We start from the raw sequence: 23648 nt of genomic DNA, 5'->3' as shown, positions 1-23648 counted from the left end.
AAACGTTCGTTTCGTTTCGTTTCGTTTCGTTTCATTTCGTTTTGTTCCGTTTTGTTTCGTTTCGTTTGTAATGAAAAAGAAACAGCTGTTCGATTCGAAAACAATGACGACAACACGTCGGAAAAAAGAAATACGCGTTGAGATTTAACTAATGGATCGTTAACAAACTCTACGTGTTATTTCGTGATCCCAATAGAAAGTTTATTCTCCACCACGTAACTTTGTATAATACGTATTTTCTTTATCTCTGATTTTATTATTATAAAAGAAATTAATCGGACTTACGGATCTTGCATTTTGAAACTGTTAGCGAGTCTTCTTCCTTTTTTTTTTTTATAAAAAAGAAAAAAGAATTCCTTTTTTATTTTCTTTTTTCAAGATTTAACAATAAGCGAATATGATCGTATGAAAAATTTGTTTGAAAAATTGAAAAGCTTCTTATAAGTTCTTTTACAATTTCGTATAATCGAATTCGACTTTTTTCAATTCGTTTGAGAATCGAATTCATTTCTTTCGCGAATTAATTTCTTCTATAGAATTGTTGTTGTTTTTTTTTTAATTTTTGATAATATAAATAAACATACTAATGAGTATACAAGTATATCAATTATATAAAAATCGTTTCGAATTCGAAAAATCTCTCACACATGTATATCTCTGTAAACTATTACGACTTATAATAATTAACATTGTTTTAACACGCCCATAAATTCATTAATAACTCTCGTAGATGTTAATAAATACGTCAAGATGTATAAAAATTTGATATTATCTTTAACGTTTGAAATTACAAAAGTTCGAATAGGACGAAAAGTTTTCTTTGATAAAAAATAAACTTGGATAACAATTACTAAACGTCGTATTTCGAATGCGATAAGAAAATGTTCGTTCCTTTGGACTTTTCTTATTATAGTCGCTCGAACCTATTCGATTTTAAAGATTAACACTACGATAAAAGGAGGTTAACTGCCGGATATAAAGACATCTTTTCGCAGGATCGCTGTTTCGAACGTCTTTTATTACCGAATTAAGCTGAGAAAGTTGGTCGATGGCCGAGCAACGGAGCCAAAACTTAGAGAGAAATTCAATGAGAGATTCTCACTTCGTGATGACGATGATATCTCGTGAAACGATTGTTACGATAAGATTCGATAATAACGTTAGCCAAAGTTATATTGAAAATGTCAAGGGAACAATATTTATGTTTGAGTACTTAACTACGTTGTTACTTGTTACTCGTTCAATTGAAATAATAGATAAATCTCATTGAATCTTCTTATTTTTTTCTTTTTCTTTTTTTACTTTTGAATGCATAGGTAATAACGAAAAATCGTTTTTAAGAAGAAAAAAAAAAAAAAAGAAAAAATAGAAAGAAAGAAAAGAAGAAAGAAAAAAGTGTTTACGTTACCGAACCATTGCGGTACTAGGCGTTCTATTTGATTATTTCTAACGATGAAAAATCACGTGGCATCATTTTTTGTTCCGTTTTAAAGGAAGAAAAAGATGGCTTTTTATTGCGGTTTTATAATTTTTAGATTGGTTGAAGGATTGTCATTTTGTATATACGTTCGACTAGTTATCGTTGATAAGAATTTTTTTATTTAAATGCTAAACGGATAACAGATGCACGTTTCTAATCGAAAGAAAGACGAAGAAATACATAAATATATGTATTCATACTTTTATATAATAATATATAAAAATATATATAATAAAATATATATATATATAAAGAGAGAGAGGGAGAGATAGAGTGAAAGAAAGTCTTGTGAATAAAGAGGAAACTAATGCAGTGGCGAAATGGGTCATCCAGGAAGGAAAAAGTGAACCTTCCTTTCCTAATTAGATCTCCGAAATTTACGGCGTCCATTATGCTTTTTTTCCTTCTTCTTCTTCTTCTTTTTCATCTTCCTCTTCTTTACTTTTCTTTCCTTCTTCTTTCTTCCTTTTGCTTTAACCCCTTCTCTCTCTCTCTTTCTTTTTTTTTCTCGGTAAGCCAACCGGAAGGAGACGGAAGTGCCTAATTTTTATCAAAACGTCGTTGTGCTGATACTGCGAGAGATTCGAAAAAAAAGAAAAAGAAAAGAAAATGTAACAAAAAATATAAAAAAAAAAATATTTATGAACGTCATGCGAACAATAAAAACTCATGGATAAAGATCTCTGTTGTCCGATTTCCAAGCTCGATATTTATTCGTTTTATATAACTCGGTCTGTTTTTAAAGTCGAATAATAATTAACGGACTAATTAGAAGACCTTTCGTAAACTGACGTAACCGTTAAATACAGGGAAAAACTCAAAGGGGAAACTCGTAATGTCTGAGAGTAAATACGACAACCTTAAACACACATCTCGCTACAAGTAGATATAACGTATGTATGTATTTATGTATGTACGTATGTATGTATTTATGTATATGCATACTTGTATCATACTTAATTCTCGTGAAAGTCGAGACGTAATCTCGGAAAAAAGATAGTTAGAACGATTCACTTTCTTTCATCCACTTTTCCTATTTTTATTCTTTTTTACATTTTTGTTTTCTTTCCTCTCTCTATCTTGTTTTTGTCCTTCACTAAAATTTTATTATTTCAGCATCATTCTTTTTCTCTTTCCAACGTACCTTTAACATCTTATAATAAATCAGAAAAATTGTGCGATTCATATTTTTCTTTTTTACTTGTATGTGAAAATATTTCGATAAACGACAGATGGATCTAATGTAAATTTTTTTGTATTACAATTTTTAAAACTTTTATCACGGTTACAAATAACCGTCAATGTTGCAAATATTTCTAAAAAATTAATATTGTTCGTACATGTATAATACGATCTCATAATAATTTTGTTAGTTTAGAGATTGACAAATGATCATAATTATGTAGAAAAGTCTTGACATATTTATTACTTAATCGATTAATTAATTATTTAAGTAATAATCATATAATCAATGATTTAATTTATACATATATATTATTTCTCGAGGCACGCTCGATGTTTCGAATGAAGAAAGAAATGAAAAAAGAGAGAGAGAAAAAAAAAGAAAAGAAAGGAAGATAAAAATAAAAGAAAAAAAAAAATAAACTAAACTAAAATAAAATAAAATAAAATAAAAATCAACCCTAAGTATATAGTTGCAAAAGTTAGTCGAAAGAAAAATGTTGAAAGGCACTAAGGAAGAAAGACAAATGTCGAGTCGTTACAGAAAGAGAGCTTTACTCAAATCTCCTTTAACTTGATTACTTCATTTTTCCAACTATCACCAAGCACCCTTTCCCTAGCTCTTTTCCATTTCGACTACTAGTTCGCCGACAGAGAAAAGGCGTTCGTTTTCGGAACGGCGAAAACATGTTCGAACGGTTTTGCGATTTTTATGGAGTTGGACCTAACAGAATCACTAAGAGATAATGAAGATGATCATTATGGTCTTTTCCGACGTTCCCTTTTATCATTTTTTTATCATTAGAACTTTTATCGATTCTACTTACCGATCGATCTTTATAAATGTTCAATCAAGTTATCACTTATCGATCGATTAATTAGATTTATCAATTAGATTCTTGTCTAATAGTATTATAATATCTCTGAATAAATAAACGTATTGATACAATTTTTTATCATAGATAATATTTTTGTACTATCAACGAGCTTTAATCGACGTCTTATCGTTCCTCATACGAATTACGATCCTCTTGACGAATCTTGATAATAAAAAAAATTAATTGTAAGTTCTTATTTTTCTTTCTTTTTTTTTTTTTTTAACACATCGTAAGTCGGTATTAAATTTAATTAAATGTTATTAGGCTATTATAAAAGAACTTGGACTCGCGTTAATGGATTTGTCTACAATGTATATGGTATAACTTAATTAGCTTGCCTGTTAAAAAAACATAGACTTCTCGTAATGTTTTCATAAAACGTTTAACGTGCATACTTGAAATAATTCGTAAGTTATAATAATCATTAAAAGACGAAAAACAAAACCAAACAAAACAAATAATAACTCATAAATATTGTAACAAAATTTTACGTATCTTTTTCTTTCTATGGTATCCATTTATATGAAGTGTTTCAAAATTTTCAATATGTATGTATGGTATGTATCCATGTATGTATTTCATGGAGAGAAAACGAAAAAAGCAAGAAAGATTCCAAAAAAAAAAAAAAACAAAAATAGAAAAAAAATCTAAAGTTCATTTTTCGGTATCCATCAGAAGGACCGAATTTTTTTAGCAAGATAGTTGAATTATTTGCATCGGGATCGAGGGAAGTACGATATCGGCAAGATGTCAATATCAACGACCTACTTCTCTCTATTTCTATCTTCCTCTCTTTCTCTCTCTCTCTCTCTCTCTATCTATCTATCTATCTCTCTGTCTCTTTAAATCGATCGAATCTTCGTTTGGAATCGACGTCCGTTTCTATCGTATTTCCGTTAGATTATTTGCTTCCCTGATCGAACCGAATTTTCGTCGGTCAGTCACAGATCTAACGTAATTTGTACAATATCCTTCTATTGTCTAACAGTCGACTCTTGCACATTCCTCTTTAACAGACAAGAGAGATGCGGGCTGCCCAAACTAATTCAATCTTTTAAAACCTTACTCACGATTCATGATGTCTTTGAAATCGGTAAAATATGTAAATACTTATTATGTATGTATGTATGTATGTATGTATGTCGTTTCGAACTGACATATTCTAAGGATATAAAAGTATAATAGTGTTTGTGTTATATTATATTAGTTCATATAAAACTGTATATATCGGAACCATCGCTATATTCTTTTAATCATTCCACAACTTTACTGCTATCTGAGATTTTATATATGTATATATACATACATATATATATATATATAGTAATAATTAGCAAAGTTTAAACTATTATTTTTATTAGTAAACTTTAAATTATTATTATTATTATCATTATTATTATTATTATTATTGAAACAAAATATATTTTTAAACTTTTCAATGGTATTTTTAAAGAAACGTTCAATATTTATAATAAAATATCAATAACTCAGATATAACTCAGACGTATAATTAATTTAATCACGAACAAAATATTCATATACTATTATATTATTTCTAATCATTTATTACGCAAAATATTTATAGTTGATTGATAAAACACCGATCAAATAAATAGAAATATAGACTGTATACAAAAAAAAGAAAGAAAAAAAAAAATTACGATCGAAGTCGATCATACGTTTTGCAGAACGAGAGTCAAGATGAGATATGTCACACATTCAATGGAATACTTATGATCTTTGCTCTTTAAACGTGTACGAAACGATAACGAGCGTCGATGTTAAAATTCGAAAAGATAATTCGATAACGGGGGTTGATGCGATGGTGAATGTTGTAACTCCGAACAATAAAGTTTTTTTGCAGTGAGATATTCTCTATGCATATATATGTATAGTACTACTATTGTATATGCACTTTGTATATGCACTTTTCTATGCATGCATACGTATATGTCTCTTGCACATATACACGTACGTACATATATGTACGTATGTGTATGTGTGTATGTACTAATGTACTTACGTACATGTGTGTACGTTATTAACATGAGTGTATATGTGTATGTGTAGTAAGGTACGTATGACGTATGTACGTGTGTGTGTTTACATCCAGGAATATCGAGAAGAGGTCATTCTCTGATTACGACCACTTTCATAACACATCGCGTGTATTCGACTCGTTAATGAGTTTAGTCGTCGCTCGTTGGCGTTTTACGAGACTCTTAACAGTGTTCCTCGGGATAGGATGGAGAGAAATCGGTAAATTGAAACGATATTCGTAGTAGCTATCGGCCTTCTCATTTTTTAACGTCGCTTCTTTTTTAAGATTTTATCTTTATTTAAGTGTGCGCGTGTGTGTGTACTGTATTATTTATTGTATGTTTTCGTATACTTAAAATCATCGTAACGTTATTATTCGTTATCAAATACTGAATATAAATTTATTAAATAATATATATATATACATATATATATATATTTATTATACAGAAGAATCATCTTCGTAGTAAATTAAATTATACGTCTTATAAATATTATAGCACGTATTAAAGTAATGTAACTATTACCATAACGTTAGTAATATACAGAATGAATAGATAATGAGTTTACAACTGCTTTTAAATGTGTTTAAGTTGTAATAATAATGAACAGCATTTAAAATGCGAATTTCCGAGATAATAGAGATCTTCTTGAGGAGTTGAACAAGAGGCATACCTATTTATTTGAGATATATATATTGTATATATATATATATACACATATATAGATTATATATATATTATATATATATATTTTACGGGATAAGTCAGAGCATCCAGCTTCGTGTCATCCTTACTTCTCTTCAGTTTTTAAAACTCCTTCACAATTACTCGAAAATGTCGTGAGAATGATAAGTCTGACGGACGTTTACGAGCTTACCGGATGGTCCAGCAAGTTTATTCGTTTTCACGAAAGACAGAAGTGAAAATCGTTTAGAGTCCTGTCAGATGAGTTCGAATGAACAATTTTCCGACGAAATAAAATGACAAATGAAATTTTTCGAAATATTTCATACGGATAGTACTCGCTTAATTCTAAAATATTATATTTATATATATATATATATATATATATATATATATAATATTTAGGAGTGTTTCGTCGGCACAGATCGATAAGTAACGTTAAAATTTTTAACAGGGGATAGTCCCCAGATAATTTAAAAAATCAATTATTCTCTTTCGACTCTTTACGGGATTAATTCGTTTTTCTTTTTCTTTTTTTTCAGATCATAAATTTTGAAATTAAAAAATGTTCACATTATAAAATCCAAAGTCGTATTATTATATAGTACAAGAACGAACAGACGCTGAAAGAAAAAAGTCATTTGCCAATCGTTTGAATTATTTCCAAAATACATTTCGCATATATAATAGAAAGTAATGATATATTTAAGTGATTAATTTTAACAAAAACATCCCTCTATTGAAATAACCGAGATTATTCGAGCTAATACGAGACAGAAAAGACAATGATAAGTATAAGTACTAACATGTATCAGTAATAGAAAGAAAAAGGAAAAGCCTTTTTAAAAGCCTACTCGTATAGAAAATGGATAGGAAAATACCGATAAAGAGAATCGCAATGTTGACTTCTTACGACATTAAGACGGACAAACTTTAATGGCGGTACAAATCTCAATGAAATGGAGCCATTTCCTACGAATCGTTTTCTGTCTTCTCTCTCTCTCTTTCTCTCTTTTATTCTTTAGTATAAGCGTTATTTCTAGCCTCTATCTCTTTCTTTATATTCAACCTCTATCTCTCTCTCTCTCTCTCTCTCTCTCTCTCTCTCTCTCTATATATATATATATATATATATATATATATATATATATATATATGTTTTTCATGTTTGCTCGACCCACATTCGATTCCGTCCTTTTCACGTAACGACAAAAGAAATAACCTAAGTCAACGTTCGGTTTGCCTAATGGACGACGAAGAAGACGAAGAAGTAGACGACGACGACGACGACGTCCATTAAAACGTAAAGTGAGCTTTAAACCGCGACTTCCCTTTTTTTTGTTTGCTTTTTTTTAATAATTTTTTTTTGTCTATCATTCTTTCTGTTTTTCAATATTTTTTTTCTCGTTATCTCTTTATTTTTTCCTAAAATCGTCGTTGCAAGAGAAACGGGTCGAGTTGAAAAAACGTTGTATGTATTCGATCGTTATCTATCTCGGAAAATGTTCACTAATTTAAAGAAAAACGTGATTCATTCGTGTTGATTCTATATAATGACCATATTATCCAACGAACGTACGTATCTACGCGACTTTTGAAACAAATTCATTTTATTCGATAAGACAGACGACTTTATTCGTACAAGATTTCTTAAACAAATTAATTTTATCGGCCAGCACGAACGATACGTACGTAGATAAATATAGAAAATTCAAGAAGCAAAACATTCTCGAAGGGAACGAATTTCGGAAAATGTCGAAGTCAATTATATAAAATTATATCTCGTATTAAAACGAAAAAAGAAGGAAAAAGAGGAGAAGAAGGGAGGAGAAAGAAAGAGAAATGTTTAAATTTCACAAGGCCGCAATTTTTAATTTCCACGAATTTAATCTAAATTTAAAAGACAGAAAAATCGCTGTTATATTTAGAAATGAAAATTCAAGCGGTATCTACGTGGTATTAGATAAAACTCGGCGATAAAGCGAATATGGAAAGGGAAGTAAGGGAAATAATCGTTCGAGGAGGATCAAAATCGTGGTCGTTAAAATAAATCCATGCTCAACGGAGTTTTATATATCAACGAAACGACGACGATTTTGCCGGTAGAAACCCATTGAGAGAAACAAAGAGTACGACGGTGATGCAGATTTCGTTTACTTTACTTAGAAATATACAAGAACGAAGGGAAAAGGGGGTAAAGATAAAGAGAAATAGAAAGAGAGAGAGAGAGAGAGAGGGTGTAGAGGAAGACAAAAAGAAAAAATATCGAAGTCATAGATCCAGATAGTATTGGAACAACGTTCGATGCAACGCCAATCTCATCAAGCTTTAATTGCAGCATCGTGCTTTTAATTTTAATCAGGAAACTACGGTTGATGTCGTCCATACGAATTCTAATAAATTACTGCGTACGTGTATCTTCTTTTCGTGTGATATATGTGTTTGTGTGTGTGTGTCACAAAAATAAAATACAGGAAATATAAATTCGGGTAGTAATAGATATTTATTTTAATACTGATTCGAATAATAATTAATAATGTTATATATATATTTTATTATATCATATCGTATTATATTATATTATACATTATATTTTATAGATGTATGTATATATATATTATATAATTTTAATCTAGAATATACGTACTTGAATTGTTGGTATACATAGTACGTTTTTGCGGAAGCAAACGTTTAAGTGTCGGTATCAGCGCATACAATCACACGTGTCTATACATGTGTCTCCCCTAGTACGTGTTATATTAAAGCTCTCCTGTTTGAATTCGAAGTTCTCGCAGTTAAAGGGAATACGAATCCGCGAGTTTTAATTTGATTTTCGTGAGTTCAGACACATTATATCCGTATGTACATCGCGTGTTATAATCTGACGTAACGCGAGTTCAAATAGCAAACTTCGGTAGAGAAACTCGAATAGAAAATCATCAAAGAAATTTTCTAATTATATTTCGAAAGGTTAATTTTTCTTGTATATCTCTTTCCTTTCTTTTCTCTCCTTTTTTCTTATTTTTATTTTTTAATTTGTTTCACACGAACGATTTAACATGGTGCACTGGTACCGATCCAATAAAAAAAAAAAAAAAAGAAAAGAAAGGAAATCTCTAAATCCTAAAGCGTGTAAATTGATATTTATTAATATTAGAAGAAGTCGATAAGATGATACTCGTGTCGCATATTTCTTTATGTTTAATCGGGCTTATGCTTCTTTTACCTTTTCTTTTTTTTCTTTTTTTATATCACTCCAAGTCGTGTAAAATATTTATCAATGACACTATGCGGATACCGGCAAGAGAAAAATCCAATTTGAATCAGACCAATATTCGATGTTGGATTATTAAAGAACGGCGATTGTCGTTGAATGTGGAAACAGAGAAAGAAAGGTATAGAGCAAAAGAGAGAAAGAGAGAAAGAGATAGAGAGCATGAGAGTGAGAGGAGGGGGGGAGGTATGGGAGGGGCTTTTGAAATTTCCAATGGCTGCCAATGCGCTCGTACACGATTGTTCTCGTTAAACGGTATACGCCAACCCAGATTGTATCTCCAGCTGACGGTGAAATTTACATTTGTCGTGCATACCGAATGTTTTTCCCTCTCCCCACCCCTCAATACTCTTTTCCCACCACTACCACTACTACCATCACTATCACCAACACCACGAGCGTTATACTCCTTCTTTAATCTTTCTCTGTCTCTCTCTCTCTCTCTCTCTCTCTGTTTCAATAAAATTTTGCAGCTGTACCTATATCCCATCTATCGCTCAATGTGTTCCGACTTTTAAGAGAAAAAAGAAAAAGATGATAAAAGGGTCTACTCTCTTTTTTTTTTTCAATTTTTTTTCTTTCTTCTCGAATTAATATGACACCTTTTTAATGGCAACGTAAGTATCATCTACGTGAGTCATCGAGTTATTTTCCCTTTTTTTTTTCTTTTTTTTTTTTTTTTCTTTACAAATTTCTACGTTTTGTCTGCTTAATCAGTCGATCGTACGCGTCATTGATAAACGATTTAAAAAAAGGCATCCAATCTCGGGAATTATGAAGATTGTGAAGTAGTTTAGGGAAGTATATAGTGGATATATAAGTTTCAATTTTTTAACAATTGACGAACTGTGAGAGATTAGAGAAAAGAAGAAACAGATTTTTTTAACCAATCAAAAATTACTCCCTTCAGTTAATACTATCGTTCGGTCTATTATAATAACAAATCTTTGTCGACTGTTATACAAAGAAGAATGTTACAATAATATTCTTCTGAAATTATCACGAAGATTTTCGTTAAACAATCCCAAAGAATATTTCACAATTATTCTGCAATTTCGTGATTGGTGAACAGAGGGATCCCTTGTTAGTCAGATCGTTCTGGCAAAATTATTTCCCATTTCTCGTTCCGGATTTATCGGGAATGGACCGAACGAAAAAAGAAAAATCAAAAAAAAAAAAAAAGAAAGGAAAGAAAAATAACGTCCGAGCAATGGCCATTTTAACGCAAAAAAAAAAGAGAGAGAGAGAGAGAGAAAGGGAAAGAAAAAAAAACCTCGTACCCAGCACTCGTACCCAGCTGAAAATCCCGCAAAACTTATCGAACTGTTTCGAACTGTTAAACCGAACGCTCGAAAACACTCGAGATAATGGCAGAAAGGAGAAACTATCATGGAGTGAGGCGAAGATCGACTAACGGCGATTTATGCCGCTTGAAAATTTCGAACGAAGCGGCCTCTTTTGCCGCCTCTTCTCAGACTTTTGAGGGAGCTCGCTGAAGAAGCTTTTCATGAAAACGATTCGTTCACCGTCCTCTTCTTCTTCGTCTTCTTCTATTTATCCACTTCCTCGTCCTCCTCCTCGTCCTCCTCCTCTTTCTCCTCCTTTTTCTCTTCCTTCTTCTCCTCCTCTTATTCCTCCTATTTTTACTCCTCTTTCTCCTCCTTCTTCTTCTTCAAAGTTGCTACCATTTAATTCAACCTTCATAAACTCTTCCGATGCTGAGTCTGCGGTTTATGATAATGGCTGCTGGTTTGACTTTCTCTCTCTTTCTTTCTCTATCTATCTGTCTGTCTGTCTATCTATCTATCTCTGTCTGTCTCTGTCTCTGTCTCTCTTTCTCTTTTCGTCTCACCCTCGTTTTATTTCTCTCCGGCAGCTTAATACTACCGCGGAGGACAGATATCTAAAATTATAAAGTCTTGCTCGATAGAAAGCTCTGCAGTTTCAATAAAGCATAACCGACTACCTCCCTCGAAAGAACAGCCCATTCATCCTAACGATTTTTTCGATAAAAAATATGTAAGTAGTTACGGATTTACATACGTATCTAATTGGAAATATTTCCGAGAATAATCCCAACGTTCTGTTGTTACCGGATAAACCAGATGTTATCGACGACTTCATGGATAAAAATTAAACTTTTCTTTTTTTTCCTTTTTTGTCACGTTTACTCAACGCAAGACAATGTTATTAAAAATCGTAAATTTTATTTCGTATATCGACGATACATTTGCGTCATACGATACATCGATATTAATATCGATGTAATACGTTTGTAACAAGATTTATAATTCGTATTTTAATTTACTTCACTATATCTCGAAATTCGTTTAAAACGACGAACAAGGATAATTACATTTTTCGACCAAATCACTTACGTAATCACGAGTAGTCGATATTTAAAACTATATTACAACAAATACTCGACACTTAAAACTTTACAAATTTATTTTGAATAAGACGATATATTTAACTACTTATTTCCTTGGTTAATCGTATAAGATACAGTTATCGAGATAGTCGACGAATAATATAAGAAGTACGATTTGATAATTTGATTCTATCATACGAGGACGTTATCATTCTCATTGAAAGTTTAACTTAGACGAAGGAGGATAATAATAATAATAAAAAAAAAAAGATGAAATTATTGAGCAGCGTTCTTTCTCAAAGATATTCTTGACGATTGTTTTTCTTTCCTTCGATGGAAACATTCCGTGAAAATACTCGTGTCTGTAAATTTACTCTTCACAAAGGGATGAGGAGTACCTTACCCCGGTAGTCGAAACGATAGTTTGAATTGCTAAAAGGCAGTCATCCAACCATCTTCTTCTTCTTCTTCTTCTTCTTCTTTTTCTTTTCTTTTTTATTCGTATTCTTATTCTTATTCTTATTCTTCTTCTTCTTCGCGAGACGTCACGTTTTTAATGTTATTCAGGAATATAATATAAGTCGAGATGATTTATATCGAATATTTCAAAAACCCGTCATGTCGTCCTTATCATTTTATCGTCCATTGAAAATTCTCTAATGATTTGTCTAACATAATTTAGCGAGCGAATTTTATTATCGAGAGAAAGGCAAATATAGACTATAACCGGTCTCCAGATATATTCTTCAAAATTTTCCATCGATTTGTTTTTAAGAAGAAACGGTAAAAAGTTTCACATCGTATCCGGGAGTCAGACTATCGGGAGTCAGAAATCGATTCGCTTATTATTCGATTTGAAGATTACTTTGGATAAGTCGATCTTTTATATATACGGCGCGATATTTCCGCGAATTCGTGTCAATGTTTCAGAGAAATTGAATCTACACATTGATATGAAAATAAAAAAAAAAAATAAAATAAAATAAAGTAACAAGAAAAACGTACGAACGTATACGTATCCCGTATATTTTTGCAATTAATTTTTGAATTATTGATAATTCAATGAAACGCTATCGTTTGTTCTTTCGATATTTTTATTAAATTGTAAATAGTTTATAAAATAAATAATCAATAGGTATATATATATATATATATGAATATTTGAATTATTATAAGTAATTAAAATGTCAAAATTGATTATATTAAGTATCGATGTTTTATTATATAAATACTGATAAATTTCTTTAATATAATATTAATCGAATAAATAATAGCTTTAAAAGAAAATGTTCGATCGATGTTCATTGATTTAATTTATTGAGAAGAGATTGTTATGTAAAGTCATTTTGGGACCGTACTTTTTTTCGTCTCGATTAAATGGGCCCGTTTATCTTGATTTATTACGAAAGAAGATTCAGAAACTACTGTACTATATGCCGCTGAATATATCAGACTAAACTTATGGTTTATTCAAGATGGTGCTCCGCCTTGATTTCTTTCAGTACAGTGCGAACAAAAGTTCTCGTACAAAAACTTGAGGAACGGACGGATAAGAGTGAGATGGACCACCATGATCTCCTGATCTCAACACCATCAGACTTTTATTTTTAGAGGTCGTAAAAAAAAATAAAAGAAAAAAAAACGAAAAAAAAGAAAAAGCAAAAACTATTACGTATACAACGTAAGTTAATTAATGTCTACGATCTGCAAAAAAGGTAAAGTTGTGATTATTTCTAAAGTAACTATAGCACGTAGTATTTTCGTGTTAGTAGGTGGAATTTAATGTTACGAGCGTGCAGTAATGTGCGTTGAGTCACGAGATAGCCATTAGGAACATTTTCTTCAATTATCCATAACTCGAGAACTATGTCATATATGATATACGTTCGTATAATAATCTTTTTCTTTTTATTTATATCAGCGTGTAGATTTATTTCAAAGAATATTGATATGTATTTATAAATATATCATACATATACATACATCATAAATATAAATATGTCATATATACATATATATATATATATATATATATATATATATATATATATATATATATATACATTTGTAAGGGTGGGGATAAAACAAATCTTATTTTAGTTAACTCAACAACAGTTTTTTTTATAGAAAGAAACAACAATAGCAAGTTGAGCTACATAGTCCGGTGACACGAATCCTACCTTGTCCCTTTCCTCCTTTCTACCCTCCTCAACCAACCCCGTTAAGCAAAAGAACACAGAGAATAAACGTTGATGGTGTATGCGTACGTGTCGCGGATACGTGCCGAATTAAAAAGTCGTTTTGTCCTATGGTATATCTTGCGTTAGTTTCGTCGGCACATCGCGTACTCGCTCGGTCGAGTACTACACGGCACGTTACCAACAAACGAACGACTCGGCTCGTGGAAAACGAAGAGTCTCTACGTGCGTTAAATACAACGAGTCTCGGTCTTTCTCTTTCTCTCTTTCTCTTTTTCTTTTTCTCTTTCTTTTCTTCTTCATCCCTTTCTTTCTTGCCTTCTTTCTTTCTTTCTTTATATCTTTATCTCTCTCTCGTTGCAGTCTCCGTTGAACTTTTCGGCAATGGCACAGCTTGACGATTTTATTATATCTCTACTAGAGATGCAACGCCATTGCGGATAGTAATTTTTTACGCTCGAATAAGACTAAGGAGTTAGTCGTAGAAGTTGTCATCTCAAACTTTATACGTATATATATATATATATATATATATATATATATATATATATATATATAGGTCTTACTTCGAAATATGTATTTCGTTTCTTTGTTTATAATTCGTGAGAAGAGCAGATGAAAAGTTCTCATTGTAAATTTTGTCCTTCTTTAATATTTTCCATTTCTTTTTTTTTTCTTTTCATTTTTCTTTCTCTCCTTTTTATTTATTTATTTATTTTTTTTTTAAACACGTATAATTCACGAAACAGGATCATTCGAATTCATTTTCATTCTCAAGTACTAATGACATTCGTATTTTATTTTATTCTATTCTTTCTTCTTTTTTAATAGACTTTCCTTTCTTTTTTTTAATATAACATAATAATAAAACATAATAGATAGAGAATATGATATTATAAAAATAATATCGATAGAATGTCACGTATTGTACATACATTAATAACATCAATATCTTGACAGTATTAAGTATTATTTTTTTTTCTTTTCCTTTTTTAATAGACCAATCGAATAACGACGATTCACTTTTCGAAAGAATGGAAACTTCGAGGAAAGTTCGAAGGATGAGAAAAAAATTTGTATTCTCGAGTCACGTGACGAAAGGTAGAAGAGATAGAAAGAGGGGGTTGAGGGGTGGTAGGGATCGAGAGTGAATAGAGGGATGTAGGTAGCAGAGGAGGGGACAAGTCGTTCAAAATATCAAATGTGAATATTCTAACCGCATCTGTTCGAACTGGAACAGAGATAGAAGCTGCTCCGTTTAACAATAAGACGAGAATGGAGTGAAATTTTCAAAGAATGAAACGAAAGAGAGAGAGAGAAAGAGAGAGAGAGAGAGAGAGAGAGAGAGAGAGAGGGACGATAAAGGATAGAAGTGTTAGGACTCTATTGCCCTTCGCCTTTTGACCTTTTCGCTTTTAGTATGCCGGATTTTGCGGAGACGGTTAAACGTAGTGAAATAATGCGAGGCAAAAAAGAAATATATCCGGGACTCGATCTCATCCTTGGAGCTATTCTTCCTTTTTTCTTTTCTTTTTCTTTCTTTCTTCTTTTTCCTTCTTCTTTTTTTTTTCTTTCCTTATTTCTCTATGGTACATCCTTTTCCTTGAATTTTTCAACGACGATCAAAAGGTAATGTTATCCAAGTTTCATATTTTCCTAGCGATAGAAAATTTCTAAAGTATACGAATTTCCTGACAAATTTTATGTTAAACGTTTATCAAAGTTTAGGTAACGATCATACTTTATTAATATGCTCCGACGAAATGTCGCAAAGAAAAAAAGAAAAAAGAAAGAAAGAAAGAAAAAAAAAAAAATACGAAAAGCAAGACGATTTAACGTGATAATTTTTTCAAGCATTGCTGGAAAAAATCGTCGCTGAAATTCAGAACACCTATGTATATAATTTTCATAATGTAAAAACACATGCACGTCGACTTACATATACCGTATGTTGCACTTGATATAAAATCAAAGATCTTTTTTATGATCGTCTCAAATGCAAGAGATGGAGATAAGTCAATAAATATATCGAATGGATCGAGATTAAGCTTTACTCGGTCAGGACGAGAAAAATGAAAAAAGGACGGGAAAAAAGAAAATTCTTCGTAACATGGATTTTCGAGGAAAAAGAGAGAGAGAGAGAGAGAGAGAGAGAGAGAGAGAGAGAGAGAGAGAGCGAAAAAAGAAAAAGAAAAACCACTCGTTATATGACTCGCGAAAATCGAATCGATTTCTCGTTGGTCCAATCGAAATCTACGAAATCTTTATATTCGTATCGTTGCGATCAAATTTTAAAGACTAGTCGACCAGACGGCAGTTTAATTAGCAACTTCTAGTTAGTTAGTTAGTTAGCTAGATAGGTAAATAGCTATGTACGCGAATACATATATACATACATACGTACATACAAACATACATACATACATACAATAAATACATACATACGTATACATATATTTACCATCTCGGAAGAAACGAAACGAAATAACATTTCGTCCTTTGGCTTAGTCTTAACCTAACCGAGTCGAGTTTCACAAGGAACAATACAATCCGTTGTGCGTAATTGTACTTTCTTAAAAGATCTTCGAGAGATTGGAGAAAATATATACACGATTATCCTTCCGTCCAACCTGTAACCCCCCTTTCTCGTTGCAACCTACTCCCACCCCTTCTTCACCACCCCAATCCTCACCCACCTCAACCTCTAGAGAAAACTTTGCTTCGGGTATTACAACCAAGGTAAAGTTGTTGTAGCCCACGGGTCGCTGTCCTACTACTACTTCTTGGCCACTTTAATCTGAACTTTACGATAAAGAGATTGCATCGGACGACCGCTCTAAGTTAGAACGACTGCTACGACAGAAATACGGAAAGGGTAAGGGCAAGTGAAGGGGAGAGGGCTAAGAGGTTTCTGGTTCCTATACTTCAGTGGTTTTCAAACGATAGAAGAAGGGTAAGAAAACTCTTTACGGGGGAGAGTGGTTTGAGGGGTGTACCGAAAGAAAATGTCTACTTTAGATTAATTTCGGAAATACCAACGAATGAAGAAATTCTTGTTCGTCTAATTAAATGTGTTCTTTTTTTTTTTTGTTCCATCCACCTCGTTAGATCGTAACGTTAATGTTACCTTTCGTAATGTTACCTTTCATACGATTTCTCGTGGACATATGCTTGACGAAAAAGAAAAAGTAAAAAGAAATATTGTAAAAAGAAGGAAAAGAAAAAGAACATGGAAAAAGGGAACGACGATTACTTTACGTCCGCCATTTTTACGGGCTGTCGTATTTTTTGTTTGTTTGTTTTTTTTTTTTAATTTCTCCCCGGCAAAAATGCGAGAAAAATACAACATAAATTACGAAACGATCTATCTATATGTAATATTATATATAATATGTATCAGAGTTATATGAAATCCACTGAAAATGGCTCCTTGAAATTGTAAACTTGACGTTCGAGATTTTTCCTCTCGTTTCTTCAATGATCCCGGACGTTTATACGTGACGAATATGTGTAACCGAGACGAGTTTATCAAAGTCTCTTACAATCTCTGATTTATTTTGAAAAAGTATTTCATACGACCCTGCTAAATTTATCGTATCCTGTCCCGAGCAAAGGACACCAATGTAAAAACTATTTTTCTTTTTCTTTCTTTTTTATTTATATGAAATAGTTACAAAATCTTATTTTAGATGTAGATAAAAGAACGAAGATATTAAAGAATAAAAAATCTTGAGATTTTTTATTCCTTGCATAATGTTATTTCTATCATCTTTGAGTTTGATTTACAATTATGTGTATAGGTTTATCTACACACACACACACACATATATATATATATATATACATACTTACGTACAGTTACATATGTATACATATATTTTTTTTATTTTGTTATATTTTATTACTATCATTTTTTAAAAGTTATACCAAAGTATCTTTTTTACGAAATTTTTTTTTGCGAAATACTCAAGGGACTTTACACACACACACATATATATATACACATATTTATTTATTTATTTATTTTTTTTATTATATTTTATTACTATCATATACATAAAATATATACACACACATATATATTATATTATTATATTTTATTATCATCATTTTCTAAAAGTTCCATATATACCTATAATAAAATATAATATTTACGTAAATTTTTTGGCGAAGTACTCACGAAGAGACTTACATTTCTAAATTCGTTTATTTTTACCGGTCGTCATGGTGAGACAAAGAGAGAAAAAGAAGGATTGCTGGTGGGGGATGGAGAGAAGGAGGGGAGCATGAGACAGACAAGAGAGAGAAAGAGAGAGAGAGAGAGAGAGACAGAAAGAGAGAGATAGCTGTGACAGGGAAAACGTAACATTAAGCTCGCATGCGACAATGTCGAGCTTTTTCACGCTTTTATTCTTATTTATTTATTTACACGTGCGCGCGTTTCACTGCTACCAGACTTCTACCATCCATCGAGGTAATCCTTATATTTTATTGTGAAAAAAGATTGCCAGAGTAGAAACGATCGTTTTTCTAATTTAGATATTTAACGATTAATCAAACTATCGAATATTCAACTCTCAATATTTTCAATGGTTAGATACTGTCAGATACGAAAAGAAAAGAAAAAAAAAAAAAACAGAAATAAAAAATAAAATAATTCATTGCTATTAACACGACATATTTTTTGATCGAAATTCATATCGAAGAAATGCATTAAAGAAGAAAAAGAAAAAATTATTTCAACGTCTTACATAACCTTGTAATACTTTCCATTTAATTTTACATTCACAAATACATACATACGTACATACATATATATATACATATTTACGCGTATTGTACATCGTGATGATCGAAAACAAAAGTGAACGCTTTTTAATCGCACATATCATTCGCTTATAAGAGATATAATGATAATTATTTCGTGACAAGATTATCGTTGATTATTCTTGATTATTCGAGAAAAAGAAGGAAAAGAAAAAGAAAGAAGAAAAAGAGAGAAAAAATTCCGTATGAAATAAAAATTATGAACTAATGATCGTTTAATCCAAATAATCTCAGTATATTCTATTCATTATTATTATCATTAATAAATCGTCTATTATTTGACAAGATCGAAAATCATTACAAATCTCTCTTTCTTTTTTTTATCAATAAAATATTTTTCTATTTACTTGTGTAAATACGTGCAACGCATTCTATCACTTATGTAAAATTGCTTATCCATTTATTCTTATGAAGTACAGTACGTGTACAAAACCACGAAAAGAAATGTTTGTTATACGAAAATGTAGGAATGGTGGAGGAAAGTGTTGTCGATTTCGTCGTAACACCGATGATCCTTTTCAAAGATCCCATTCAGAGTTTCGTGAGTTTTCTCGGCACAATGTCGATCGATTCTTTTATGGAATTTTCACGTCGTTCCACCAGGGACCTAATACCAGAGAGAAAATTTTCTTCCGTCTATTCGAAAATCCACAACGACTTTCTACACAAAGAATCCTGTGCTTTCCATTTTTGTCGGATGACTTCGAACGAGATAAACAACGTGCGTTCATCTGTATGCGTGTATGTATGTGTGTATGTGTGTGTGTGTGTGTCTGTCATTCGTACGAATGATTCACCGATTTTTCAAATATATATATATATATATATATATATATATATATATATATATATATATATATTACGTAAATACGTATCTGCACAATAAATTGTGATGGAACAACATTTATGAAACAAAATGTGTGAGTATTAGTGTGTGTGTGTGTTTATACAGGGTGTCTCAGAATAAGTGTAAAATATTATATTCTTTTTATTATCATCGGTAAATATAAACGATAGCAAAAAATTCGTAGAAATAGTAGATAATATATGTATTTATCATTTGACTTTGTTCACAAATCGTAACAGAATTTTCTATCAGCAATAATTGCTTCCTCGGACGAATTAAACTCGATGATACGAAAGATTTTAATAACTTATTAGTAATTGTAGTGAGCAGATAATATTCGTCGAAAGTCAAATTTGTCGTGACACGAAAACGAAGACAAATATGTGTGCCTACGGGATATAAGTTTATTATATCTTTTTATTATTTCGATGTGCCAAGGATATTTCTAAAATATTATCCACTTATTTTAGGACACCTTATATTTGTATGTATATGTATATAACGGGAATATGTGGTCGTATAACGAAACAAAACCACTTGTCGTCCTATAGAATCTCGTGGGAGTTCGAAAGAGTAATATGCGGCAGGATTCTCGAAAGATTTAGCGAGAAGGAGTGATTGCTTTTATTTAAAAGCAATTTTTCCTTTTCTAAATCATTCTTTTCCAAAAACCATGTAAAAAACAAAAAGAAAAGAAAGAAAGAAAAAGAAATCGTGTAAAAGAAAAAGTGTAAAAAGATGCACTTTATTGTGACCTAAAGTGATTTCTAAACTCTATATAATCTCGAATAATTGCATTTAAAAAAATCAATAATTCATTCCACATATGTTACATTATGATGATCAGATCATTCAATATTTATTCTAATAATTTTAGTTAACATTTACAAATTGTTAGGAATAACCTTTACATGAAAATAGTAAACAAGATAGAAAGAAAATAAGAAACGATAATATTTGTTGTATCGTTCGAAGGTCAACAGAACAATTTTGATTTGGAGTATTCCGATGAATACGAGATCGTAGTTCCACGAAAGGTCAAGTCCGACGGGACGTTTGTGTCGCATCAGATACCACATCATTTCAAACGTTCGTTCTATGAAAAGAACGTAAGAGAAAATAGAGCGATGTCCGAAGATGATGCGGTTCATTATCGACTTCTACTTGGTCAGAAGGAACACCATCTCGAGTTATATCCGAGTCATCGATTTTGCTCTCCTGGTGCCATAATCGAGGAACATCGAACAGGCAATGGCGACGATAAGAAACGTTTCCTCGACGATCTGCGAATTCGACGAATGAGAGATAGACAGTGTCATTATCAAGGTCGCGTTAGAAACCATCCGGATATAAGTGCGCTTTCTACTTGTTATGGACTCGTGAGTAAACATTTATATCAGAAATTTATTTCGATTTGTTTTATTCTATTTATATTAGAAATTAATATTTATCGAAATTGACGTATATCAATTTTCTTATATGTTTTATATATTTATATTGATTCTCTCTCTCTTTCTCTCTCTCTCTCTCTCTCTCTATATATATATATATATATATATATATATATATATATATATTATTCTGTTGAAATTGAAAGATCGATGAAGATTTAAATAATTAAACTTATAGTAAAATGATTATAATAGTTTTTTCGACTGGTAATCACTTTTACAATTAATACCGTTGCAAGAGACTCTTTAATTACATCTATCTATGCAATTATTTATAATTTCCCACAGAACCGAATAATTTTATTTCCCCCGCATAATTTGATTTTTAAAAAAACTTCTTCTACCGGGTTCATCATTTACATTCGATTATACTTTGTTTCTTTTTTTTTATTGGTAAAACAAACTTTTATTGAAAAAAAGAAAAAAAAGGAAAGGAGAAAAAAACAATTTCGTTAGAAAAATTTGATTTGCAAAAGGTTGAATTTGAAGTGCAAAAACCTGTAACGTGATATGATGCATCAATATACATATGATATTGTAGCGAGATAAAGAACATTTAGAAAAGCGAGATGCGTCATTGCGATGGCGATGGCTTTTAGTATAAAGGGTGTTCGCGTTATTACTAAACAACGTTTCATTTACAAATATTAAATCGGAAGAAAAATAGTAGAAAACAAAGAAATAATCTTAGAAGAAAAAATTGTTCTATTTTCTATGAAGTGGCGAATATCAATCGATCGTATATCTCCGATATTTTTCGACGCAACGAAGATGACCTTCAATTATATTATCCCTTTTCTTTTTAAATACTTTTTAAATTAAAAAATATGAAAAAATTCTATCCTGACACGGCAAAGTTCTCGTACGAGATGAAAACATATGCAGGATTGTAGTAATTCAAAAAAACAAAAAAATAATAAAAAAAGAAAAAAACTGGTCGCTTTAATTCCGTAGAAAAATATTAACAATATATAAAAAATCGATATACCCTGTTAAAAACACAGTGCTCGTAGAACATTTTTTTCTCTAACAAATATTTCTTTTTTCTTGTACTTTCTAACACGTATCTACTTAGTTACCGTTTATATACATAAAAACCATAGATCCGTGGTAACACCTCGAACACCCTATATATGGTTTCTGTGTATAGGTGCGTTTGTGTGCCGTTGACGAGATAAGCGCAAGCGTTTAGTATTATCGGCCGAGACGGTTTTGTTCATGGTGTTCATGGTGAAAAAGAATGAAAGGAAGGTACTTATTTACTTACAGGGATTGTCCAAGTTACTATCTACAAGATTGATACGATGATGATGAAAGCACGACGTTTCGTCGTATTAACAATTTAACTTATATATCATTATGTCTTTTGTTGTTCAAGAACAATTCTATCTCTAATAACAATCGATAAACTAAAGTCATTAACCAAGGAAAATTAATTGATAAAGTATATAGTAATTAATAATCGTCTCAGTTATGACGATTATTAATTACCATATAGTTATATTACACATTTACTTATCACTAATATTAATTACATATTAATTATCATTAATGATTAATATTAATTATGTAAATATATCTTTTTTATAACTTTTTTCTTCGTTCTTTTTTTCTTTCTATTTCTTTTATTTTTTTTTTGTAGGTAGGTTACATCAAAACGAAAGATTCGTGGTATACGATCGAACCAATCGAAGGATACGATTTCACTAAAGAAATCGAACACCCTCATATAGTTTACAGAAAAAATCCGAAGGATATAAAAATCAATCAAGCTTCCTCGTGTATAAATTTGGACAATTTTAACAGGACGATTAAAAAACGTGAATATAAAGAAGTCGTTAGGAAACGTAGATTGGATAACGATAGTCAACAACATAAAGGTCCTATGAAATATACCGTTGAATTGTTAGTCGTTTTGGATATTACACTTTTGCGTCAACATCGAGATTTCGATGTGGAAAATTACGTATTGACCATGTTCAATATGGTAAGGATATTATAAAAATGAAATTTGTATATTTTATCCGCCTTTTTTCTTTCTAATACGATACAATTATTTTTGGTTAGGCTGCTAGTCTGTTTCATGATATAAGCTTAGGATTCGATATGGATTTGGCTATAGTCAGGATCATCCGACTCGAAGTAGAGGAAAAAGAGGTATTTTTTTCGATTATATATTTTTTTTAAAAAGAAGGGGGGAAGAGGAGAGGAGAGAGGGTGGTAGTCCTACATAGAGATCTCGGAAAAAATAAATGATGGACGAAGTTCGGAATTTTTTCTATATATTTTTTCTTTTTTCTTTTTTTTTTTTTTTTTTGTTGATTTTCTTCTCAAATAGGATTGCCAGGAACGAAAAAAATTTTGCTCTGTTTTTCTCTCTCTTTTTTTTTGATCGAAGTTACACGTATCGAGAG

At 31.1% G+C, this 23648-nt stretch overlaps 1 protein-coding gene across 1 annotated transcript in view; it reads left to right on the top strand.

Moving 5' to 3' along the window:
* The window catches only part of LOC127071325 (A disintegrin and metalloproteinase with thrombospondin motifs 12-like), a 196019-nt gene that overhangs the window by 155290 nt on the left and 17081 nt on the right, over positions 1 to 23648 (top strand). The window contains exons 8-10 of the mRNA XM_051010460.1: positions 20759 to 21162; positions 22877 to 23221; positions 23302 to 23391. Of these exons, the coding sequence (XP_050866417.1) occupies positions 20759 to 21162; positions 22877 to 23221; positions 23302 to 23391 (839 nt within the window). The remainder of the gene's footprint in view (positions 1 to 20758; positions 21163 to 22876; positions 23222 to 23301; positions 23392 to 23648) is intronic.

Source organism: Vespula vulgaris, chromosome 21 (assembly GCF_905475345.1).
Source record: "Vespula vulgaris chromosome 21, iyVesVulg1.1, whole genome shotgun sequence".
Taxonomy (NCBI): domain Eukaryota; kingdom Metazoa; phylum Arthropoda; class Insecta; order Hymenoptera; family Vespidae; genus Vespula; species Vespula vulgaris.
The sequence above is the reverse complement of the archived record's forward strand: the minus strand, read 5'-3'. Positions and strand labels throughout refer to the sequence as shown.